This window comes from Xyrauchen texanus, chromosome 20 (assembly GCF_025860055.1).
Source record: "Xyrauchen texanus isolate HMW12.3.18 chromosome 20, RBS_HiC_50CHRs, whole genome shotgun sequence".
Lineage (NCBI taxonomy): Eukaryota > Metazoa > Chordata > Actinopteri > Cypriniformes > Catostomidae > Xyrauchen > Xyrauchen texanus.
In genome coordinates, this window is record NC_068295.1 from 15,718,607 (window position 1) to 15,746,194 (window position 27,588).

Below are 27,588 nucleotides of genomic sequence, written 5' to 3' on the forward strand. Positions count from 1 at the left end.
ATCTCTATATGGAGGCCACCATAAGACAACCTGCTCTATGTGAAATAAAACTTTTATTAGGCTACTGATATGCCTGGAGTTTTCAACTCATGTGAGTGTTTAACATTTTTAATGAAAAAAATTAAAATAAGGGCATATTTTACAACTGCCCTTGCCACACTAATGAATGTGCATGCTTTCTTCCGATCCAGCAGGTGTCACCAATGCTGGAAGAGCGTGCTCACATTCTCCATCTCTCTCTTGAGAAGCTGCGTTTCATGGATGACCCTGAGTCCTTCTTACGGCGATCCGTGCTCATCAATAACCTCCTCCGGCGCCTCAGAAATGAAATCCTTCTTCAGAGCGACTGGTGCTTCACATCAGGCCCTGCGGCCACAGTCTGTCCTCACCAAACCCCAGCCATGATCACAACTCTTCCCCCTCCTGCGCAACAGCCCTGCAATATGCCGCCACGGCCATATTGCAAACGTCTACGTCTGCTGAAGAGGGAGGGGCCGGAGTGTGTCCCTGCATGCTGCTGTTTATACGCAGCTGGTCGCTACCTCCAGCTTCCCCTGTCTATATATGAACAGGATGTATACACCAACTCCCACCCATCTTCATCATTTTCATCAACATCATCATCATCGGTTAGATTTCCACAACTGGTGGATGAGGATGAGGAGGACAGTGATGAGGAAGAGGAGTTGGACTCTGTTTGTCCTATGCTGGCTCGGCATCAAGCTGAAACCAGAGAGCAGAACAGAACATGGGATGGTCTAAGGGTGCAGAGTCACAGGGATGAGAAGACCTTGGAGAGAGAGAGAGAGAGGGGCAAAGAGAGAAATCGAGAGAAGGTTAGAGGAGGGGAGGTTACAGTAGGTGTTTCACAGTGATGGCTTTCAGATGCTATTGGGACTGGACACCTTGTTTCCACACATGAGCAAGGGCTCATGTGTGGAAACAAGGTTAGAATCTGGTTTCCAACAGCCTTTTAGATCTGTTATAAAGATTATATGAACAGGAATCCCTACTGAAACGATCAGCATGGCTGGTCACCAGCATATTGTGTTTCGGATGTTAGAATGCTAGTTTCCCCACCAGGCTTAACTAGCTTAACCAACTAACTGGTAAACTAACTTCATCAGAAACAACATCTTTTCCACCATCAGGCCGAACTGTTCTGAGCATGGTAACCGTTTCAGTAGCATTTCCACTTGAGCACAAACCACTTTAAGTATGGTTTGATTACAAACTGTACCCAGCCTGGAAAAGTTTAACAAACCATACTCAGGATAGAGAACCATTCTGGGGTAATTTTCCATACAACGACGTTACTCACTGCTTAACCACCATAGTACCATGCATCTGGAAAAATTAACTAGCTTGTAGTTACTATAATGCACATCCATCCTTCTAACCACGTTGGTTCAACAATATAGAGTTGTTATTAATGAAGTTACGCAGGGGGTGAAGTAATAATTACCACAAATCTTAAATTATAATAGCTTATTTATGCATACACCAGAAAGCCGTTTAATGCCAGAAATCTGCTGAAGACACGAAAGCAGCATGCACTTTGTAATGCCACAGATACATTGCTCTGCAATAGCTTGGTTTCCCTCTACATCGGACTTTGGGGTTCCCCTGACGCACTTGATCAAATATGCACATGCTCACTCTTCAAAAACATATTAACACCACTTGTGCATAAACATAACAAATAAAAGCCGTATTCTATGACAGAAATGGTGTGAGATAAAGCGCTTTCTTTTAACAGACTTTAATACCTTCAATGGTTGCATTTGCATTTACATGACGTTTCGGAAACCCAGAATAAATCCTTTTCTTAAATGTATGAAAACATAATGAAAGGTAATATGGAATTTAAGATATAGAAGCCTCAGTGAAGTGAAATTATGTCCACACAGCAAATTTCCAGGGAACTATGCTTAAAGCTACTATGGTAAAGAGTTGCGGTTTAAAGCATACAAATTTTCGATGTTGTTTGCAAATGTTTGTTGGAACTATGGTTTCGGGAAGTTCCAATTCGTTAAACTGTGTTGGTAACGATGGAACTTAAGACCATAGTTGGCTAACAATGCTTTTGGGAAGCACAACACTGGTGAAATGCTTGTAGTGATGTGGCAACTCATGATTGGTCAATTGCTCAGTCAGTCCATTCTAATCCTGATTTCACAGCACTACGGTGGAAAAAGAAACCGTATCCATGCCAACGAGCCCAGGAATGGAACGGCTCAGTTCTGCAACAAAACCCATTTGGCCTGATGGTGGAAATGCAGTTATTGTGTTGGTCAACCAGCTTCACCAACTAGGTTTTGCAGGTGAAATGCATGTCTATGCCGGTCCAACAACTAGATCAGCTCTAGATGACCACTAACCATCATACCAACTAGCATGCACCAGTTTGGAATTTCATGCTGGCCTAAGCTGGTCTTTTCAGATAGGGTTGTGAAAAACTACCAATATTATTATTATTAATATTATTATTATTATTTCTACCTACTTTTGTACTTCTCAGATTGCTCAATACAACACAAAACTAGGGACAGCTAATTTACAAATAGCTCATCTCTAGTGAAAATGACCGTACTGTGCCTTAAATGTTAACTTGTTTAATCTGTTTGCTGTGTTTGTGGATATTTGTGACTGAACCGGTTTAATCCAAAAAGATGTTTTTTGTAAAAAAAAAAAAGAAAAGGAAGGGAGTGAGCAAAAGAAAGAGATAAAGATTTAGAATTTAGAAAAGCTTGAAAATGTTGAATGTTCATTCTTTAACATCATAGGCACATAAAAAATGCATGACATGGGTTGCTGACGGTAATCTTGTTTACATGCAGTGGGTTTTTACAAAGAATGCATGAGGCCCTGAAAGTGGCCATAATGTTTAAAATATTCCTAATCCTTTTAGCACCCTGAACGTTTGAGTATTTTGACATTCAAGAGACAAAGCCTCCTAATCGACTCCACACCAGCTGAGAGTATCACAGACAAATACCTCAAAATAAAGACATTTAAGTCTGTTGTCTTGAGGTCCCCACTGATTCAAGTCATTATTGGCATGGTACAAATGAAAGCATTCTCATTTTGTGTTTTTGCAAAAAAACATTTCTAGGATGTTTATGCAGTTTCTCGACAGTTTTTAAAAAAAAATTATTTCTTAAAATATATAACGGCAGACCCTCAGACAAAAGTAAAACGTATACAAGCAACAGTGTTGAAAAGGAATAAGGCTGGGACAGTTTGCTTGAAATTTTAAACATTGTTCAGTTCGGATGTGTGTGTTATTTTTGTGAAATATGTTCAGAATAAAGGAATGATCATTCCCAGCTCACATTGTTCCCTTTATCTCCTTGTGATGTGATTATATCTGGCACACAGCTTATTTCTTTGCCCCCCCCCCCCCTTCTCTCTCACTCATTCTCTCTCTTATTCCTCTTGCTGTCACCTTTTTGCTTCTTTCCTCTCTACTCCATTATCACTATGGAAACGATATTTACTGGAAGAGCAGTCTGGGATCCCCTGAGGCGAAAAAGAGGTTCATGGCAAACACGAACATACACCCTGTGGTTATTGTGAACACACACATGCACATGTCTTTGTGAGATGAGATGAGAGAGATGCTTTCAGATTGAGCACACCGTTTCAGTTTATGTAGTAAACATTTGGAGATGAATTCTTGATATTGATGTTGTTGTTGTTTATTTTAGTCTTCATTAAAGTTGTTGCGGAGTAGTTAACTAAAAGTAGTGAAGCTACAAACTCAACTACATTTTTCAGTAGTGTGACAGTAGCTCAGCTATTTTCACAATAGTGTAGCTTTTTCAGTATGTTACATTTTCTAACGAGTGGCGCTGTAGCATCATAAAACGCAAAATGTTTCACATTGTAATTCTAACTCAGCAGTGGAGCAGAGGAACACACTCATCTAAACACACTCATCTAAACTCGTGTCCTCTCTCTCTTATTTAAATGAATCTGTTCTCATGGACATTTTCCTTGTGCATTCAGGTTAAGATTGTTGTCTTGGTGGTCAGATTAGTTAATTGCTGCTGTTTATTCCAGTGGTTCTGAACTGAGGGAAGAGTGACGTGTGAGGCCTATGATTTTGAAACTTGTAAATGGCTATCTATTCTTTTTCTTTTTGTTGTATGTCAACACTATGGCACTATGGTTCATTGTATAATTTTATGGACATAAACATGCTCGGCTCAATATACACCGATCAGCCACAACATTAAAACCACCTGCCTAATATTATGTAGGTTCCCCTCGTGCCACCAAAACAGCATTATTATTCTCAACACAATTGTAAAGAGTGGTTATCTGCCAGACGGGCTGGTTTGAGTATTTCTGTAACTACTGATCTTGTGGGATTTTCACGCACAACAGTCTCATCCAGTGAGTGGCAGTTCTGTGGACGGAAATACCTTGTTGATGAGAGAGGTCAACAAAGAGTGGCCAGACTGGTTTGAACTGACAAAGTCTATGGTAACTCAGATAACCACTCTCTACAATTGTGGTGAGAAGAATATCATCTCAGAATGAGATGCAGGTTGGCGCTGTTTTGGGGGCACGAGGGGTACCTACACAATATTAGGCAGGTGGTTTTAATGTTGTGGCTGATCACAAAACATGCTGCTGTTAAAATTGGGCTTGCTTGAGTATTAAGTGTTGTTTCAAGTTCTGGCTTTTGTGCATGGAAGTGTTTTTAAAATGTCAGTGGGTATTAATAGTTAGCTGCGTAGTGACAAAGGTATATATATATATACCTTTGTCACTATATTTTGTTTCAGTTATATAAAAAGGTTATTTTCTAGTTTTATTAGTGTATATTAAATATCCATTTGTGTTCAATGTAATGTTGTCACCCTATTTGTTTAACCCTTATGAAAACTAACCATGGTTTTAATAGAGTAATATTTTAGTAACCATGGTTACTTTTGTGGTTACTATTGTTTCACTACAAATATCATGGTTAAATTATAGTTACTATTGTAAAACAATGGATAATTTTCACCCTAATTACATTTTAAATTAAAGAACTTCTGATTGTGGAATACTACCACCACCAAAATAATATAATCCGAATGTAATATACATTAAAATATTTTCTTCTTTAAAAGGCTTCAATGTAGTTAGCGACTTTTTTTATTTACGGGTTGGACAGTTTGGGCATGTCAATTTGTGTCTTTGCCAATTTTGTCCCCATCACTTTTTTAAATAACTTTCATCAGGTAAGTGTCTAATGCAGAAGAAACATCTCCTGTTCTTATGCAGTATTTTACATTTGGTTTGTGTGTGTTTGTTGAAGAAGTAGTTTTATTTATATAGCGCCTTTCCCAAAGTTTAGGGTCTCTTTACAGTAAGTACATTTCAGAAATACATTTCATAACATGATACAAGATACATATACAAAAAATAAAAAAGTTACTGAAAGTGTACTGCAAATATATATGTTTTCATCTGTTATAAGTGGTATTAAGTGACAGTGGGTGGTAATGTTCTCTGGTGCACAGAGACTCACGCTCCACTTTCTCTGTGGTTCCGCAGTTCGCACTCCTTTCCAGTTAAATCACAAAGCAAAATGCTAACATGATATACATCTACTGAAATATAAATGCAATCTTTGAGCATCAAATGCAAACATTTATTAAATGTAAAAAATATAATAATGTTTATTATAACACAGAACTCCTTGAACTAGAAGCAAAACTTTTAACATGAGACCAATCAGACATTCTAGCTAAAGCTTACTGATCCACGTTTTTATCCACTGACTAACAAAATACCAGTACTGACAGTGACGAATCAAGTTATCATATTAATTGTGTGAAATATTTACTGAAGGGCTTGAATTGACTATTTATTAAACAAAAAATGAGCTAAATGCTTTTTTAAAAGAGTAGCTTGACTGTAGTTTAAATTCTTTAAAGGTGTACTCAGTATCTTTTTTTTTTGTCATCTTGGATTTACGATTCACTGACACCTAGCGGCTTCAATTTCAATTCAATTTCAACTTTATTGTCACTCTAGGGCAGGGATCGGGAACCTATGGCTCACAAGCCACAAGTGGCTCTTTGTTAAAAATCAAGTGGTTCACCTGGTCTCTCAACATTCACCAACACATAAATGTTTAAAACTTTCTAGAGATACTTTTCCAACAGAGAGTGTGGGTGCAAGTGCAAAGCTTGAAGTCAATGACACTGTTTTTGCTTCCTTTCTCTCGAATTTTACAGCTTACTTCTGGTGAACAAGGTTTGAAATGAATACCCACTGAATGCAGATTTTTTTATGCTGATGTACAGCCACTGTGGAAGGTGACCTGAAAGACTTGTCGGAGAGATATATAAAAAGAAATTAGACACGAGTTCTGGGCCTTGTTTCCCAAAAACTATGGATCTTAGCTGTTAAGTGCATTTTCTACGAGAGATTTTATGAATGTTTGTTATTTTTTAAGTGCAAACAGGGTCTGATATAGCACTGCAAAATGCGACGAGACTCAATCTAGTTCGCAAGCTCCTCTCCAAATGCAATTCATGCACAAGTAATTTTGCTCATCTACCTGCAAAAGGTGTCTCGGAGTGACATATGACAAGAAATGCTGAAGTGCTTGAAGAAACACACTTTATTATATTTTTAAGAACAGACAAAAGAAAAGCCGTCAGTGCTTGTGTCTGATTCACTGTTCAGAGGGGTGCAAGGGGACCCTGTCTCGTGAAACAAGCGCATGTAAAGAGTTATCACTCCTTTTTCTCTGTTTCATTCAACTGAAAACTGTTTGCAAGAATAATGTTGTCTATGAGAATGCAGCAAATTATCTCCGATCATATCGTGAGGTACTGCGAGTTTAGTTCGGTCTTACACATTGTGAAAGTAACTCTGCAGGTTCAGTAATATATACAGGTATATTTGTATAAAAGAAAGCTTTTTGGTTTCGTTTAAAGAGCAATTAGAATTTAGAAATGTCTTTTGTTCAAGTTTCGCAAGTTTCAATAAATGTATCAAATTTTAAAGTCCCCATGAATTCAAAATTGACCATACTTACTTTGTTTGCCTAAATTGATCGTTTTGTGGTGAACAATTCATCCATGCAAGTCAATCCACACAAAAAAAAATTTTGGCTTCGTAATCTTTAATCAAAATCTGAAAATTCCCTGCCCCTCTGCATTGGAGGACCTTGCCTGATGACGTAGGTTTGACGGTTTAGGTGTCTCCTTAACATCCGTAACCACGCCCCTCCAACTGACAGTAGACAGGCTGCCTGTGTGTTTGCGAGCATTGACAGCGTGTGAAAGGAGAGATGGCGAGGAGGTGCATTTTTGGTTGTGACACTCACGGAACACTTTTTACCATTCGAACCCTCCGCATGTAACGGCTCAAACATGTAAGGTCTGATTCCCCCCATGACGAAATTATCCTCCTTGTGTTCCTGTTCTTCTTCATCTTCCTCCTCCTCCTGCTGCAGGAAGGGGACTGCTGGCGGTGTTTCAGGCGGCGAGTAATCCTCAACAACCGATTGTAAACTTGCGTTAAGATCTGCCTCCATTTCTGAATGAAACACCTACTTTTTTAGATCCAATCAGGTGCTAGTTGGAAAAAAAGCCACGCCCACTATTTTGTCTCATTTAGTATTCCGTTTCTCTCGGAAATACGTCACAACACTGGAGAAAAGTCGTTTGCAACTTCCGGTTCACGGGGACTTTAAAAGCAAAATCAATAAAGCAAAAATAATCACTGACCTTGGCGATTGACCATATAATCAGATGTTGATATTTTAAATGCAATTATCATTAAAATATTTTTTTACATATCGCCCAAAGGGGAAGTAAAAATGTACATGAAGTAAAATTAAGTAATTTTATGGTGACCCACTCAAACATGTGTACTCAATACCATATTGCATGTTACCTATTCATATTTGCATATTTGTTTGTTTTTGAGTAGTCTATGGGCAATATGAACATAGTATTTTACTGAAAAAAATAGTAAATTATTTGTTTGGGGGTCTGGCTCTTTCGAAAAAAATGCATCAACCTAAAATTAGGGGAAATTAGTTTTGCTACCAAAAGTGACAAAAGACAATAAGACAATACATTATACAACACGTACAATATGTCATAAAAGGAGATACCCGGCCATAAAGTGCATAAAGCATAAATTAATTATTTAAGTAGATTTCAACAGCCCAATGGCCACTTGAACAAACGAGGCTTTAATTTTCTTGGTCCTGCCCCCAGCACTCTTAACCAAGGCTTCTCTGTTTGTTTTTGCTGGAAAGGGTGAGGTTTCCATACCATGCAACCATACAAAAATTAAAACAGATTCAACTCTTATAAGGGACATCATTGTGGAACACATGATTACTTTAATCCATAAGTAAAAATGTCAAACAACAGGACGGTTACAGAGATTAAGCAAGTATTCAGTATTCAGCTGGTCGTGTGATTCTTACATGGCAACTCCCCTGAGGAGTCTTCATCTCATGTGCGTGATTATGATTTTATACATATATTTAAAAATGACAGTACATTTCTTTAGAAGTAAAACATACTGAAAAATACTGAGTGCACTTTTAAGTTATGAGAAGCTTGTATCTTGGGAAATACAGTAACACTTTTTATGACCTCAAAGACAACAATCTGAACTAAAAGCCAGAAAATTACAATTTTACAATAATAAATAATTAAATAATTGTATTTGTTATCCTGAATGCGGTGAGTAAATATTCTGGTAACACTTATGGTTTCATTAACATTAGTTAATGCATTATGTATCATGAACTAACAATGAACAATATCATTTGTACAGCATTTGTTAATCTAATACAGTTGTTCATTGTTAGTTCCTAGTGCATTAACTGATGTTAACCTATAAAACTTTGGATTTTAAAAATGTACTACTATATGTTGAGATTAACATTAACCAAGATTAATAAATGCTGTAAAAGTATTGCTCATTGTTAGATCATGTTAACTAATGTTATAACAAATGGAACCTCACTGTAAAGTGTTAACAAGATTGTATTTTTTACTTCTGTTTCTGAGAGAAAGCTTGAAAATATGCAGAAATTGTTTTTATTACAACTACGTATCATAGCTGATATGCAGTGTTATCGGTGATCTAAAACACAGTAACAAACTTACAGGTGCGTATTGAACGATATTTAATTTCACACAAGAGGGAAACTTAAGCTGAGGTATCAGACTCTGGAGTCTAGCTAGCACTCGAAATGAACACGGATTTGCACTCTGCCCACAATATCTTTTTTAAGTTTCCTGAACCTGTATCATTGTGTGCTGGATACACTTAGCAAGTTCGGTGACAATATACTAAATTCACGTCTTCAGTCAACAGATGCCATCGATCTGACGTTGCACATTTTCATCCGCTCAAATATTAAAAAGAGCCCTGATTTCATCTGCTGACCAGTACTGCTGATTCTCCATTCTCTGTTGATCTGTAAGCTGGAGGCTTGATATATCAAATTGGGAAATAAGTATCTTGGCTGACCTGACTTAGCGAACATTAACCCCAATTCAATCCCCAATTGGCCTTCTTTGGCCCAAGTGTAATTGTCGGGCCAAGGCCAATGGCCGCTGGCCCAAGGAATCCCCAAGGAGGCACGGTGAAACCCCGGAAGTGACAGTGGGAACACAACACTCCTCATTTGGTCGATAGTGGAAATGCGGCTAATGTAATGCTCTTAGAGGGTGTATTCACAAATGTATTATTATTATTATTATTATTGTTGTTGTTGTTGTTGTTTTTCTTATGTTGTTTTTTACAGGCAGGAGTCTTCTACCAGTCTTTTACAATAATGGCAATTGTAAAATTGGCTAAGGGTTTTAAGCCCTTTTAGGCATGAAGCTGTCTGTTATAAAAGCGGGTGCGCAAACACCATTCCTCAGAATATTCTGACTGAGGGAAAGAGCGCATCATTCCCACCTCAAAGAACTCTGAGCTTAGTCCCTTCGTCTTAGGGAACCGAGGATACTTATGTAACCGAGAAGTTCCCTTACGACTTAGTACACTTGACATTGCGTTAGGAAGCTGACACTATGGGGAACAGAGTGCCATTACACCACACTACACAACATATCCTTCCAGAGAAGAAACATGATGCCGACATGAGTATGCCGCAAGTAAATGACCCTCATTTCCCCTCCTGGAAGGGCTGGGAAAAAGAAAGATTCTTATCTAGTTCAGTTCAAGATAAGTCCCAATACTCCTACCGCTCTGGCAGAAAGTTTATCAACAGTCCACCAAACGCAACAGGTCCTCTCACTGACATGATGAAGAAGAGAAACATAGTTCGGGATGATTCGCCATCTTGGCTCCCGCGTTTGTGTGTTTGTGTCGTCCCCTCACACACCATGTAAGAATATTTATTTAATGACCAAAATTCCAACAGGAATGAAAAACCTGACCAAAACTGTGGTTTATTTAGATATGTTTCTTATGGGCCGTGACCAGATAAGCATTATTTCTCAGGTCTTAAAACCAACTCTCAATGAAAGTATTTCACTTGTTAATCTCTATACTTCTCTCCTCCACTCTCTGCTTCTCGTCTTTCCTTCTGCTGCTGCTATGTCACCCATGTCCAGAGAGTGAGTCTCTTAAAGGGGAAGTGTCATTATAATTTCTTATAGGCAAACTTATAATTGTCCCATTCAGTTATTATCAAACTGTTCTACAAAAGAGTCTTTGATTATTTCTCTTAAACTCTGAAACATAGACTGGACTATCGTAACTAGTGGATTCCTTAGCTCAGGGTAGGTCAGTTGTTTGTTGGCCTTTTTGTCTCTGGTGGATCTTCTAAGGCATCCTCATTCAATTTTGGTTTCAGTTTGGTCCATGACACCTACAATTTCATTCCTTTATAGAGTAGTTTGAGTAGGAAAATAGACACTATTCAAATCCTCTCCAGGTAAGTCACCTGGTTTATGTCCAGCAGGTATGTTACTCTCCTCAGGATCAGGTAAGTTCAAGTCCCAAGTCTCCACTGAAGCATCTTCAGGAAATGCTTAGGCCTCATCTGAAGGATCTTGCTCAACAGAATTTAAACAGAATTTAAAGATTCTGGTTATGGTTCAGTCATTTCTGGGAAGTGTTCTACAGGCCTACAGAGGTATGGTCAAAACCTTGGGTTTCCACTCTTAGTTATCTATAACCATCAGGGTCAGTTTGGGGTTCATTCCCATCTGCTTCATCTGAGCTGTCACTTTTTGGATGTCATCGAGTTCTTGGCCGCATAGCTATCTTTGTTGTATCAATCTCACCCTCTACTGGGGTCATAGGAAGGAAACCACATCGAAGCAGGAGGTCATGGTGAAGGGTTCTTTGCAGAACTTCTCCGGTTTCAGGTCTCACTATGTACACTGGGATGTCTCCAGATTGTTTTAGGACAACAAATATGTCTGACTCCCACTTGTCAGCTAACTTATGTTTGCCTCTAAGGCGGACATTTCTAACCAAGACTCTGTCACCTTACATCAAGGTGGAATCAACATGTTTGTCGAACCTTGCTTTGTTGTGATCTGCCATCTTCTTTGCATTCTCTGTGGCCACACTGTAGCTCTCTTGAAGTTGGGATTCAGGTTGTGGACATACTGTGAGTGTTAGCCTGGCTGGGGATTGACTTGTAAGCCAAAGGCTAGGTCGACTGGCAATCTCGGTTGTCGCCTGTACATAAGCTTGTAAGGTTAAATCCAGTCACTTCATTCTTAGTAAAATTATAGGCATGCATGTACTAATGACTTGACCTAATCACACCATTGTCTCTTCTTCTGATTCTCAAGAGTTCCTCAAGAGGTCCTGTTGCAATATTCAACAGGGTTCCTTCTTGGGTGATGGGGTAGTCCTTATTTCTTGAATACAGATAAGCTCACACAGTTATTTTATCATTCAAGACTCAAAGTCAGGCCCTTGATCTCTATGGAGCCTCTCATGTATGCCATAGTGGACGAAGAAGTGGTCCCACAAGCACTTAGCTACTGTTCGAACCTTTTGGTTCGAGGTAGGGGCGGCCACTGCATACTTGGTGAGTAATGACCAGAATATATTTGGTGTTATTGGAGCCTGGCTCTTCCATGAGAACATCCATGCACACAAGCTCAAGTGGTCTTGCAGCTGCAATGTTAATGAACAGTGTGGCTATCTAAGGTAAGGACTTATGCCATATGCAGTGGTTGCAGGTTTTGATCTTGCTTTCCACATTGGCTGACATGTTAGGCCAACAGAACCATTCCCAACACATCCCCCATGTCATCATGTAGACTTTTCAAGACTAAGGGTCTCAGGTCTTCAGGCAGCACAAGCTGGTAGTGAGTCTGTGAACTCTCTTGATGCTTTCCATACAAGACACCATCTAAGACTTCAAGTCTGCTCCACTCCCTTAGTATTGTATTACTGTCAGAGACATGAAATGGGCTCCCATAAATAGTTCTGGAATTTATCCATTACTGCCCATTTAAGGGCAAGGAATTCCAATTTGTGAGCAGGATACCTGGTTTCACATTTCGACAATCTACAGCTTCCATAAGCGACAACTCGCTTCTGTCCTTGTTGGTCCTGGTAGAGGGCAGCACTGAGGCCTAAGGTACTTGCATCTGTGTGTAAGATGTAGGGCAACATGAGCTCAGTGAACCCAAGGATAGGGGCAGTTGTCAGCTTTTCAATTATGGTGTCAAACGCTGTCAGGCAAGCAGGGGTCCATCTGTCATCATGTGTTTTCTCAACAGTGGATATCTGACAGTGAGTTAATTGAGTGGCTTCACGATCTTTGAATAGTCTTTGATGAATCTAAGGTAATAGCCACAGAATCCCAGGAAGGTCCTTAGCTCCTTCAAGTTGTTTGGTTTTGGCCAGGTTTGTATTTCTGCTATCTTCTCAGGATCTCTTTCAATGCCCTTTTCAGACACAATGTGGCCTAGGTCTGGAAGAACTTGCATTTTTCAAGTGATAGCTTCTGGCCATAATCTTTCTGTTGGTTGAGCACCTGCACCAACCTCTCCTTGTGTTCTTCCAGTGTTGGGGAGAAGATGATGAGATCATCCAGGAAAATTAAGGCCTGTTTCAAGTTCAGCTCTCCTATACAGCGCTCCATGAGCCTCTGAAACATGCCAGGGGATTTGTTTTAATTTGAGGCATCCTGTTGAACTCAAAGAATCCTAGTGGACAGACAAATGCAGTTTTGTGCTTTATCTGCTTCCTCCATTTCAATTTGGTAGAAGCCAGATTTGAGATCTAGCACTGACAACCACCTGGATCCGGTCAATGCTGAGATTAAATCTTTCAGATTGGGTAAGACTTTTGAATCCTTCACTATTTGGAGGTTCAGTTTCCTGATATCACCATTCTTTTTCCTGACAACTACAATCGGCGAGGAGAAAGGAGATTCGGATTCACGGGTGACTTCTGCATCAAGAAGTTGTCGGAGATGGTTACACACTGATTATATGTCTTGAGGGTGCATAGGTTTTGCTCTATGTTTGAATGGCATCTCGTCACTGAGGTTTATGTGGTATATAATTTTAGCAAGCTCATACTGTGCAAACACCTCTGGCATAGAGTTAAATTTTTTCAGTTATTTGCTCTTTCCACTCACTGGATACGAGTGTTTCCAAAGTCAAATTTGAGATTCAGTTCTGGTCAGGTGTTGTTTGGGGGCCTGTGTCATGGTCCTGTCACTCTGTCAGTCTGGGTTTTGGTCTGACAGGACCATAGCATTATCTGGTTTACTGGGTTGAGAGATTTGATGTACTGAACACAATTGATGGCTTGTATCTGTGCTATCACAGCTTTTAGAGATAGGGTGATATCATGGTCTGACTCATTCCTAATAATAACTGGTATGCAGCGTGGCAGTTTAGATTGTAGACACGCTAGGCCATCTGTTACCAATATGCTACCTGGTAAGGAAGCTGATTTTGTTGACTCTACCATCACCCACTTTCCAGTGTTTGATATTCTGTGGCACACTGATCTTTTGAGAACTTGGGTCTGACCAGCAGCAATAGTCTCAGAGCCTCTGCTGTACAGTCTCACTTCCCCCAGAATGGAATCAATAGATCGTCTTTTCCTGACTTCAATGGTCTTTAAGAATTCTTTGCAGCCATAAGGCAGTGACTCGTAGTTCTGAGGTGTGACGTCTGCATACTGCTCATAAAGAACATACAATGTGTTGGTGATTATTAAAACTGATGACAGGAGCACATATCAGGCACAATCAGGGCTAGTGTTGGCACCTCATTGTCTGCTCCAAGTGAGCTCTTAGGGAACTTGATGGTTGCTTCAACATAGCCAAGGGGACACCTTGACCATTAGATGCTTCCACTTCAAGTAAGTTGTTCAATGAGTTGATAGGTAGACGAGACAGGTTCTCTTGGTAGAAATCAGGGATTGTTTTACTTGAGAGCATGTATCTAACAAGCAGTGACAAACTTTGTCACCTATGGTCACTTGTGTGGTGCACTTAGCTCCAACCTTTCCTTTTGGCAGTGTTACTAACATTGTTTTGTGTGAGAGCATACAGTAAGTAGGAGGTGTTCCATCTCTGTTTCGGCACTTTGTTTGTGTTCCAGTCCCTGTTTGCCCCTAAACCAGTACTGGTCCTTGCTGAAATGATCAGGTGTTAAGGCAGCATGCTCAATATCCCATGCCAAAGGCTTTTCTCTTCGCTGCTTCCTTTTAGGCTACCAGAGAGGAGTTTTGCTCTCTATCACACTGTGGTTTGATATGTCCATCCTCTCCATATCTGAAGCAATATCAGGGTTTTGGTCTATTGCTTTTGTTGTTGTTTATATCTCAGTTGTGAAACTGCAGCTTTTGAGATGTGGGAGTGTCTGCTGGAGACTTTATGATAACTGACTTGGGAGCTACTGGTTTGGCAATTTGTTTAGTTAGAGTCTTTCTTCTGTCCTTCTGTGTGATTTGTGTGAGCTGGTATTGTAATTCAGCTATTTGTCTCTTTAGATCTTTAATTTCAGAGGGTCAGTTGCGATGGGTGTGTTCCCCACACTGTAAATAAATGCCTTGATAATGAGATTACTCTTTCTGCTTTGAGACATTGAAGTACTGTTTCATCCGGGATGCCTTGGAGGTTTTCTTTTCTTCTGCTGTGTGGAGTAACGGGAGAAGTTCTGCAAAGGTAGGTGGGTTCTGTTTTTTTGTTCTAGCTGCAGTTCAGATATTAAGATGTTGTCACAGCAACCTCTAACAAACTGTCTTAAAAGTTGCCATTCAAGGTCGCTTGCAGACAAACTTCCCCTCCTGAAAGTGGTGTTCAGCATCACTTGCAGCCGTTGAAAATAAGCCAAGGGTTTCTCACCATTATCTTGCATAGTGTTAAGGTACTTTTCAAAGAGGTCATCTCCATCTTCAACAGTACCGAAAGCAGAGTCCAGGATCTCCAAATACCCGTCTGGGGGAGATTCAGGTGTCAGGTGCTTCACTATGTCAATAGCGGAAATAAAAGTATTTCAAGGAGTTTCCGTGACTTGCATTGATCTGGCTGTTTTGTGTCTTTGAGGAGAAGTTCCACATTAGAATGTCATGTCTCATAATCCACTTAATTGTTGGGGTGGGGAAAATTCCCAGAGAAGGGTCTGAGTCTCAAGGATGTGTGTACCTGCAAAGCAGAATCTTCATTTCTTACTGTGTGGTCCAATATTACCTTCTGTACTTCGGGTGGATTGACATCAGAAAGTTTCAAAGCAGGCTGTGTCTTTCATTCAGAGTGTGCCGGTGGTGGAGACCAGTTACGCTGGCTGAATATTTTGCTCGGGAAATGTACTGGGTAGAGGGCTAACCTGTACAGCAGTTTCTGGAACATGTTTCTCTGGGGCATCAGGTGAGTTCGGTCTAATGTCTTTCTGACTTCTGATTTCTGAGTTATCCAGGTCAACAGCCTCACTGAGAACAGCTGCAAAATCTTTGCCAGTCTGTTTTGCTATCTACTTTAACTCTGAGAGTTAAGTCTGTGTAACTGCTTTGCTTGCAACTGGTTCAGGTCTGAAGATTGGGCTGGCCATGACAGGGTCTTGATCCTGTGGTCTTCCATCCACACATTGATTGACCTGGCTGTGTGGCATGGAGCATTGTCCTGCTGGAAAAAACAATCCTTCGAGTTGGGGAAAGTTGTCAGAGCAGAAGGAAGCAAGTTTTCTTCCAGGATAACCTTGTATGTGGCTTGATTCATGTGTCCTTCACAAAGACGAATATGACCGATTCCAGCCTTGCTGAAGCACCTCCAGTTCATCACTGATCTCCACCAAATTTCACAGTGGGTTCGAGACACTGTGGCTTGAAGGCCTCTCAAGATATCTGTCTAACCATTAGATGACCAGGTGGAGGATCGGTGATGATCTGGGTTGCTTCAGCAACCACAGTATTTTCACTCATTCTTTCTTACATCATCAATCAGTGATTTGTTTTACAATAATTTTGGAATTGGTAAAGAGTTTTGGTTTGATTTTCAGTTTTCAGAGGTGCGACAAGGCTTACTTTCTCATGTTAAATGCACTAAAGTTCAATAAAAAAAGAAGCATTCTTAAATCAGAATTATGTGTTTTCTTCTACTGTAGTATCAGTAACTAAACTATTTAATATATAAAAATATTTGTATATATTATTAACAAACTGTACATTTGGGTGTCCAGCTGTATGACCCAGGTTGCACAAAGTCCTGTTTTCCCACATTCTACATGTATCACTTGATATAAAAACTCAAACAAAACTCAAGGTTCAACAGTCCACGTCCCCTGCCCTGGACCATAACAAAGATTCACCTGAACTGTGAAGTGCTCTACTAAGTGAGATGTACGCTACCTCGTATTTTATCAATATAGAGTAATTTCACTTCTATACTTTTTAAACATAGATCACATTCAGGTAAATCAGAAGGTTTACAGAAAAATAAATGATTGTGCAGAGAAGGATTGTGAAGACAGAAATTACTTAACATCTGAAGCTTTATAAGACATTACATTTGATTGAGGATATGCAATATCATATAGCATGCCTGTAGATCAGCTTTTAAATAATGAAGTGTGTCACAAACAGCATTCCATGACCTGAGTCCATGGGATCCATGAGTTTGTTGAATGTTTTGGATTTTGACCCTAATCACCAGTGTTTATGGTCGGTAACTGGACCATTATTGTTTTGCTAAACAAGCTCATTTTGACATAACCTGGAATCCTGTGTGTCATTTCTTTAAGAAAGATTGTCTGGTTTATGTACACTGACTTGCCACTTTCTTACCAAGTTTTGGTGGTGGTAAAATGTAGTTAAATAAAGAAATATATAATAAAATACAAAAATGTATTTATCATACTAAAACAAGTTATATTGAATTAACCTACATATTTTAATACAATGTATGTCTTTCTATATAAACACACACACACACACACACACACACACACACACACACACACACACACATATACATATATACTGTATATATATATATATAATATACATTTTTACCAAATTTTGTTGGTGGTAGTGGCCAAATGGTTAAGAATCTATGGTCTTAAAATGGCAGTCATGTTGGATCAAAAAGTCTTTTCCAAATGCTGAGTAACCGGTTTCCTAAAAAGATTAATAAAAAATATATATTTTAGGACAGACAACACAATACTATAAGACAATGCCATACCTTGGTACTTGTGATGTAAATAAAATATATGTAATATGAGACAAAACAAAAAGTAAATTATATTTTTCTCTGATTTCTATAATTGAATTATCTTTGACGATATTTTTGCCTATTTTATTTTTTTATAATGAAAATAATTATTTAAAAGATAATACACCATGAATTAATAAATCATTGTAATATATAGAGGGCACAGTTTGCTGTATTAATACAGTAAATAAATATTTCATTAAATAAATCATGAAACATGTTCATACAAAAATCACAAAAATAAATCAAATATATCTCAATGAATAAATCATAAAATATATCAATATATATTAAATAAATACATCAAAGTCCAAAGGAAAATTTATTTTACCATTTATTAACTTATTTTTTGATATTTATTGACATGGACTTTGATGTATTTATTAACAGATATTTATTTATTTATGCAATTTATGATTTATTTATTGACAGATGTATTTATTTATTGATGCATTCATTTGTTTTTACTGTAAAATATATTGGCATATATAGTATTTTGATGCATTAATAAAATCTTAATTTAGTAACAGGTTTCCATAGGTCTTTCCTTATAGTTCATTACTTTATGGGGGTGAACATGTAATGCAGATTTTTTTATTTTCTAAAAGGAAATAGTTAATTGTGGCCTCTCTCGATCTGGACTGTTTCCTTTCACTCAAAGCTAAAATCCGTCTGGAAGGATCGCTGGATTGCATCTGAAGACCAACCTAGAATTCTCCATCCATGCCCTGGAGGCCCTTCCTACATCTAAGCATGTCCTATTCTACATGGTCCATCTGGGCACAAACAGGCCTCAGCTCCTCCAGAGAACCCAGCCAGAGTCTCGACTAATGACCTCCTGCCTGGCTGAGAGCCACTTAACTGGGCATTGCAGCCATGATGAGTGGAGAGCTGCCTGGAGCAGGCCAAAATAGTCCTGAACCGTGAGGCTGACAAAAACCGATCACACCTGGATCACATGGAGCTAAAGATCAGCTGTGGAGAGCTGCATCTTAACTACAGTACCAATCAACCCCTGAATACCCTCCACATACAGCCACACCACAGAGTCAACCTGTGAAAAACACAGGATCTGGAGAGGATGCTAGAGTTAAAGACACAACTGGAAAAAAGTTGAGAAATGGGGAGAGACCTACTCACCTGTTTCCAGCATCTGCTGCATAATTCTGACCAGTATCAGAAGGAAAACAGTTTTATCATGCTTCAGGGTGAAGGGGAGATGGTGGAGTTTGTCACCAGCAGAACAGACAACCACACAACCCAGTACTTCATCTAAATTGATGCCCAGAACCTGTGGGAGTATGATTAGGAATCAAAGAAAAGCTGCTTCCATCCCTGTTATTTCTTAAAGGAAATTATGAATTAGTATAGTATTTCTCTGTTGTTGTCTAAAAACCAATGAATAAATATAAAAATTAATAAATTAAATATATGTGTCCCTAGTCTAAATATAAGGGCACATTTTCTTTCTAATCCAAAATGTAGATTTAATATTTATTGTAATTCTAATCTGTCAGTTGATTTTATAATGCTGTGCTCTCTCACTGTTGTAAATTTCTCCTATTGTCTTGCCTTTGAATGTTGTCTAAAATCAAATATAAATTCTGTGTTATATAGTGTTTTGTGGCTTGTCACTAAATTATTTCTTATTTGTATTTTCAGTGTAATACCTCACATTAAACATTTCTGTCCTTCTTTGCAGAGAAATACAGATGGTATCTGTGATTATTTCTCTTTTTTTCTCTTACTCTCTCTCCCATCCTTCAATGTAATGACTTTTGTTTGTTTCCTTGCAAATCCAAATTATTCCATACTCAAGAGTGCTCATTGTATCATCCCAGTACCTTGTAAACAAGACTACAGGCCATAAAACCAAAAACATGTAAAAACTGTCAAACTGCTAAAACATTTCAAATGTATGTAATTGCCTTATTTATGCATTGTTTAAATTATTATTTTAATTTGATCTACATTCTCGATATTACTGTATTTTAAATTTGGTCTCTCTCCATGCCATTGTATATTTGTTCATATGCAAATACAAATAAAGAATGTGGGCAGTCTGTGGGTGTACTGTCAGATGCAGACATCTGATGGCACGGGTTTGTGGGATCCTTGGCAGAATCATGAAAATGGACCCAACGGTGTGAAAATCGACGTAAATTTAAAACATCCATAGAACAACATAAAACATGATGAAAAGATTATTTTTACTCTAACATGAAGATGTTATGTTAAAATGTACATGCATGCATACGGGAATACAGTATGTGTTTTTAAGGTGCTTTGACAAGTCACCATTTTATTGCCTTATTTCGATCGCCTTTTAACTTTTTTATAGAAATAATGGGGGAAAATGTATGTATAAATAAAATTACATATTTTAAACAGGCCTATAAACACAACACCTCGAAATATATATTTGTAAACAAATGTAAAGAATAAACACAAGCCTCTTGAGAGCAGAGATCTTTGCAGATAGGATGGTTTTGTTATTTTCCAGATTATTATTGTTATTGTTATTGCATCTTTCAGCAGTGTCTGAATATCTTCCCCAGCAGATTATTCTTGAGAAAACGTGAAAAGCGCTAATGATTTGACAAGTGCTGTTTCTGCTATGCTTTACACTAAGTAAACCTTAAAGACTGAAATAGCCACAAAGCAATATTTTTCATAACTTATTTCCTGTGTTTCTGTAAGGCGTGCAGATTATTCAGCAAGGTGTTCAATCTGTGTCTAATAACACTGTTATAAGAAGCCGTGCTCCAGTTCCCGATAATGCATTGCTTTGGTGTTTGCTCAATAAACACACTAAGAAAAAACTCTTAATAAACAATAATAATTCTTATGTCTCCATTTTTTTTTTTTTTTCTTTTTTTTTGTCTGTATGTGATCATTTCTAGAAAAATCTTACTACTAGTACACACTACTGCCATCTATTGGTTCTAATATAAATTACTCCTGATCACCACATGTCAATTTCTCTGAAATGTATTTATTTCTTTTTATACAATTCTTTTTTACATAACAGTGATAACTTTCAGAACATTTGTATTAAATCTTGTAATGATTAAACATACCAATATCACAACTAAATATATTACTTATACTAATGTGGCAGTTAATAAGTATTCATAAATCTAGCCTAGCAGGCTTCTTTTTGGTATGTTAAAGATCTTCTTAACACTGGTTGATCATTTGTAACTACAGGATGACTATTTCTGTGCTAAGAAGACAAATAAGATGCACACTGTAAAACATTTCTGTAATTTTAACAGTAAGATACTGTAAAAACGCTACAGAAAATCAGATGTTAATCGATTAACATATATTTACTGTAAAATAAACAGTAAAAAGTTTTCATATATTTTAAAAGACAGTACAGTATTTTTTACAATAAAATTATGTAAAAATGTTAATTTTTAGATGTAAAAAGTATGATTTTCCTTTATAGTTAATGGTAAAAATGTACATTATATTTAACAAGAGAGTACATGTACTTTTTACAGTAAATTGTTGTTAGAATTTCAGTAAAAAACAGTAACCGGGCGTTCCCAGAATTCCCTGCGTGACCCATTACATTTCATTATATTTTATGGGAATAGTTATGTTTAATCTTATTTTTAATATCAGTTACGTACACTGGGGTGTTCTGTGTTATATTTGATGTAATTTAGTTAATGTTTACTGCATTATTTAAATCTCACATGTGTTACCATGATGGTGTTTATTGTTTGTGTGAGTGACAATGAGCACTGTCTCTACATAATTATTGGGCATTGCTTGGAAGAGCCTCTATTGATGAACATCATGTCATCATGTGCCCTTCATTAGGTACTACGTTGATTAACAAATACCTTACAAAGTAAACAACAGATTTTTACAGTGTCAGAAGGCAAATATCAAGTTTATGAAATTTTTTTACTGTAAATTTAACAGAAATGTGTCTTATTTTTACAGTGCCAGCGTGTAAATTACAACCATTTTAAAACTGTAAAATGTACAGGTTGTTCTGTAACGTGGTTTACATTTTAACTGTATTTTTCATGTAATTATTCTGGCAACCACAGCTGCCAGTTTTTTTTGGGGTGGGGGGGGGGTAAAAACAACAGGATATTTTTTTATATTGTGGAGATGAAATTTATGTACTCATAGTTGTTGTTTCTTGGGATAATACTTGTACTTCTTCCTCACTCTCCTGATCCTTCAATGTATGGTTTGTTTCTGAAGTCTTTCGCGCAATCTTTTGCGATTCCTTCTTAAAACTTGCCCATTCTTTGTCTTGACTGTGTGTGATCTAGGGCACACTTCTTCTAGAACAACAACGTTTCTGTCCCATTTGCTTGAATCTCCAAATTCCACAGAGTCATTTATTTGACAAAGAATCAGCTTCCTTGCTTGTTTGTCATAGTTTGCCTTCTGACATTTTTGTGGAGCTTTTTGATTCTGTTTCATTGCCTTACTTTGTATTGTGTCTTTGCTGTATGGAAGTGTAGTTCTTATCTTCCTTCCCATCAGAAGTTCACCAGGAGATGCACATTGATCTAGAGGTCTATAACTCAGGGGAGCTAGATATGGTAATCCTTTGCTCTCTGATGTACTCTTGAGCATTTGTTTCACAATGTGAACTCCTTTTTCTGCTTTACCATTGGACTGAGGGTACAGTGAACTTGAAGTCACATGCTTGAAATCAAAATGAGCAGCAAAAACATGAAACTCATAGGAACTATAACATGGACCATTGTCACTCATCACAACATTTGGTATGCCATGCCTAGCAAATATGGAATTATTGTGCTGTATGGCACATTTACTTGAAGCATTGGACAGCAGAGCTATTTCTGGATAGCTGGAAAAGTAATCATCTACCAGCAGGTAATCATTCCCATCAAGATGAAATAGATCGGTACCCACTTTTTGCCATGAATACTCATCTGCTATGATTCTTTTGCTTGTTTATTTTGATGCTTAAGACAAATTTCACATGCACAGACCATTTTCCTAATGTCTGCATTCATCCCAGGCCAATAAATTGAATCTCTGGATCTCCTTTTGCACTTCTCCATGCAAAGATGTCCTTTGTGTATTCTTTTGAGCATTTCTTTCCTTAGCATTTACAGAATTTCAATTCTGTTCTGACTCAGGAGAAGACCATTTGCTATACTGAGCTCAGCTCTGACATTGTAGAATTGCTTGCATGAGTCTTTAGCCCAGCCATTGTTCAGGTTTGAGATCACATTCTGCATCACTGGATCTTTTGATGTTTCATCAATTATCTGTTTGGATTTTAGATTTCAGACATTGAAAGTTCTTCTACAACCAGACTTACATGCATTTCCACATCAATTTCTATAGAGCTCACATTGTTTGACTCACACATTGATGGTGCATGAGATCTGCTAAAATTATGTATTTCCCTTGAGTATATACAAATGCGAAGTCATATCTCTGTGATCTCATCATCAAAGGTTGAATGTGTGTTGACATCTCATTCAAATTTTTCTGAATGATGGCAATTCGATGCTTATGGTCAGTTTCTGTTGTGAATGATGGTGAGCCATACACATGATTATGAAATCTTTCAAATCCAAACAAAAGTCTAGACACTCCTTTTCAATCTGAGCATATTTGCATTGTCATTGTCATTGTCAATGTCATTGATACATAGGCTACTGGTTTTCAGTTTCCAGCATCTGCTTGAAATAATTGTTTTTTTGATGCATCTGTGAAGATTTTAAATTTCTTGAATGCATCGAATGTGGTAAGAAAATCTTCTGTAGTCAAAGTTGACTTGAGCTGATTCAACTATTTTTCATATTTGTTCATTTAAATTCAGTTTTGTGATTCAACAGTTCTCTGAAGTTTGCTGTCTTTGCAGAGAGATTTGGTATAAATTTCCCAAGGAAATTCACCATTCCCATGATCCTCATGACACCTTTCTTGTCTACAGGACTCTGCATGTGCAAGATTGCACTGTGTCTGGACAGCTTTTCACCTAAAACGTAACCTCTGTCACACCACACTGACATTTTACTTTGTTTAGTTTCAATCCATACTTTCTTATTCTTTAAAAACATTCAATAGTCTCTCATTATGCTCTTGCATGGATGATCCCCATACAATTATGTCATCCACATAGACACAGACTCCATCCAGTCCTTCGATAATGTTCTCCATGGCACAATTAAAGATTTCAGAAGCTGAAACTATAACAAAGGGGAGTCTTAGGAATGTATACCATCCAAATGGTGTATTAAATGTACAGTATTTGATACTGTCTTCATGCAGTTTCAACTGCCTGAACCCCTGAGAAGCATCACGTTTACTGAAGTACTGTATCTCTTTAAACTTTGGAATCTTACAATGTTCTCTTTTTATGTTTGCATTTAAATCTCGAGGATCCATGTATACTCGCAGATCTCCATTTTTCTTTTTTAAAACAGTTTACCCAATCTGCCAGTTCCTCCACTTTCTTGATTACACCTAGAGTTGTCATGTTATCCAGCTCCTTTTTCGATTTGACTCTCAGCGTTGCGGAGATTCTTCTTGACTTTCACCCACTGTTGCACTTGTGTATATGGTTGAGTGACAATAAAGGGATTTGATTTTATTTGATTTGAGGGTATGTCTTAATCCGACGACAGTCCATTTGGCTATATTGGGGATGGGATGATGATCTGACATGTTAGAGGAATTAGATGAGGAAGTATGTGAAGCTCTTGAGGGAGGGGAAGAAGTAATGCGGCGGCGGCGGCAAGGAGAAGAGTTATCCGTGCGTGAAGCTTGGCGGCCTTGATTCGCTGCCGGAAGTTGAGGAACAGTGTTGGAAGAGACAGAGATGATGCTGAGTTCATGAAGCTGTTCAATTCTTTGAATTCTTCTTCAATTCTGACAAATCCTCGACAATTCAAACTACCTTGTAAGAATGAACTCGGAAGGACAGGAGGATGTAGAACGCATCTTTTGCAAGCTTTGAGATGTGCTGCGATCTTCTCGTTGCGCAATGAACCGCCACAGCGCATTTGAATCCAGTGAGAGAACTACTGGCATTATCACACCCATGACAGCATTAATATCAGCACACCAGTGAGATTTTGCTGGATTAGTGACACGTTAAAAGAATAAAGTCAGTAAACACTTGTTTTCTCCATGTTTATTACTGTATTAAAATGATGCCCAAAAAAATGTTGATGTGGTATAACAACTCTCACGAGCCGACAGACTTTCACGAGCTTACAGTGGGAAACTCTTGAGGAAACAACTAAACGATAAATATCGTTTGTAACAACCTGACCTTGTAACAACAAGGTCAGGTTGTTCCAAGTGTTTAAATACATTTTGTTACATTTATTAATTAAAATATTATTTGGCAAATAAAAGCAATACTCATTTATATATTTTCATTCAAAAGCTAAATATATCTTTACAATTAATGCACAATTCCTTTACTGGCAGCTAGTTCGGAATAACCAGGATGGGAGTGATATGCACAGACTAATCAATCAATCAAACAATCAAAGAATCAAAACAGATCAGAGTAAAACCTGGGCAAGACTGTACCACAGTTCAATAATTTAATATAAAATTATTATTAAAATAATTTTATATCATAGTTAAAACCTTGTAACACAATTTGTTTGTTTGTTTGTCTGTCTGTATGTCTGTCTGTCTGTTTGTTTGTTTGTTTTTCTTTAAAGGTGATATTTTGATGTGTCCTCTCTCGACCTGGACAGCCTCCTGTCAGTGAAAGCTAAAATTGGTAAAGAAGGGTTGCCTTAAGACCAACCTTGAATTCGCCTTCCAAGCCATGGTCGTCCTTACTGCAGCCAGGTGGCATTCGACCTGTCTTACAGTGGAGGGGGATTGTTACCTGGTGCATATCAGATCTGCGATAATACCTGTCTTGTATTACACTGTCTATCTCGGCTTGAATGGGCCACAGCTCCACCAGAGAGTCCAGCTTACAAATGAGTCTCGACTCATAACCTCCAGCCTGGAACAGAGCCACTTCGTTGGGTATCACTGTCGTGATGAGCTGGAGACCTGTTTGGAGCAGGCCAGAAAAGCCCTCAGCTATGAGGCTGACAAAAACCATCACATCTAGATCACGTTGAGCTGAAGATCAGCTGTGGAGAGCTCGACCTCACATACAGTACAAATCCACCCTTGCACACCCTCCACATACAGCCACACTGCAGAATCTACATGGACAACACACTGTCTCTGGAGAAAATCCTAGAGATTGCATTGTCTGACAAAATTTGCATGCTCACAGACTAGTGTGACCACCCCTTAAATCAAATAAGAGTTTACATTATGTTTCCATTATTTCATTATTCCATGAATATTTGCTGTCCTCTGTTGTATAATTATGCTGTCGAAAATTGGTGTAGTTGTGGTCATTTCCTAATATGTCAAATGCAAGGACATTTGTTTTATCCATAATGTTCAGATTTAATGTTTACAATACTTTTACTGGAAACGACTCTGTGCCAGCTGTAGCTTTTATTGTGCTGTGCTCTCTCACTGTTGTAAATTGCTCCTATAATTTTAAATGTTGTTTAAAATCAGAAAATCCTTTGTTTAAGCTGTAGTGTTTTGTTGCATGTTATTAGATGAATACTCATTTATATTTTTACTGCAACATGACAGATATTTTATACATTAAACATTTCTGCTCTTCTTTGCAAAGAAATACTTAATGTCATGACTCATTTGTTTCCTGGAAAAAGAAACTGACTCGTTTCCAGGAAGAGTTCCCTGAAAATGAAACTTAATTTGAAATATTTGTGTTCAGGATGGGTTAGGATTGCCTCAGAGCTGAAACTGGACTAGTGGAGGAACTTCGTGAAAACTTAAACGGTAGGAACGTTTTTTTTTGTTTGTTTGTTTTTTTTCAATCTCAGCAGGCTAGTCTTATCATTCATTTGACCACTGAACAAAGATCTACAGTAGGTCTACTTGTATCCTACTTATATTTACGATTATTCAGATAGCATGTGAAGGAAGCATAAAACTGATAACCCTGACAATTAAGTGAAAATTCTGTAATTTATGCATAATGTCTGTTAGTCAAACTTTAGCTAAAACCACACAAAACAACTGCTTATTAATCTGCTCATTGTTTGCTTCATTGTGTTCGTTTTTTATTTTAATACATGTTATATGCCTTTTACGTTGTGTACATTGTTTATTGCTGAGTATTTCGATTTTATTATATAATATAAGTGATTAAATGACTCAATAAGTCCATGATCTTTAGTATGAAACGCATCAGTATTAATAATAATATTAACAACCATAATAATCGTGCTGTTGTTGAAGAAATGGCAGAATGTTTTAATTAGACTAAAGTTATGTTAAATGAATGTTATTGCTAATAATATTGTGGATCATTTAGGTAGACAATTTTGGCCCATCTCAGAACCTCCCTCTCAATGGACACCTCATTGTAAGTACATGCTGAAATCAATAATTACCTTTACCTAATAATTATAGGAGAAGGATAAAGATTCCTTAAATAAATAATAAATACAATGATAAAATAAATAGATAAATGCACAGTTATGTTTCCATAATTATATAGATTGGTGAATCCAATAAAACCTTTTAAGAAATGTGACATTTCACCCCATCACCAAAAGAAAAAAGAAAATATATTTTGCATAAAAAAATGCAGTTTAGTATTAGGACCCTTAGTTTTTTGCATTGTGATTTTAAGGACAATTACACACATTTGACCCACCAATTCTCATTAGTGTGTCTGGTATTGATTCTCATTATTTTAATAGTCACTTTTACTGTAATACAGTTAAAAAAAAAAACTTTTGCTATATTAACATTAATTAAAGAAAGTACAATAAAAGCCTTTAACAAATACTTAAACAATTTTA

The 27,588-nt window shown here is 37.6% G+C and overlaps 1 protein-coding gene across 3 annotated transcripts in view; it reads left to right on the forward strand.

Annotated features, from left to right (window-relative positions):
- The window catches only part of LOC127660726 (SERTA domain-containing protein 4-like), a 42,106-nt gene that overhangs the window by 13,011 nt on the left and 1,507 nt on the right, over positions 1–27,588 (forward strand). Inside the window, exons 4-6 of one of the 3 annotated variants that reach the window (XR_007972674.1) lie at positions 192–836; positions 25,393–26,557; positions 27,096–27,146. Coding sequence is in view for 2 of the 3 variants with exons in the window: in XM_052151110.1 (XP_052007070.1) it covers positions 192–875 (684 nt within the window). In the remaining variant the exon portion in view is untranslated. Of the gene's footprint in view, positions 1–191; positions 3,385–25,392; positions 26,558–27,095; positions 27,147–27,588 lie in introns of those variants that run through there. The other 2 variants (XM_052151110.1, XM_052151111.1) reach the window with 2 other exon arrangements.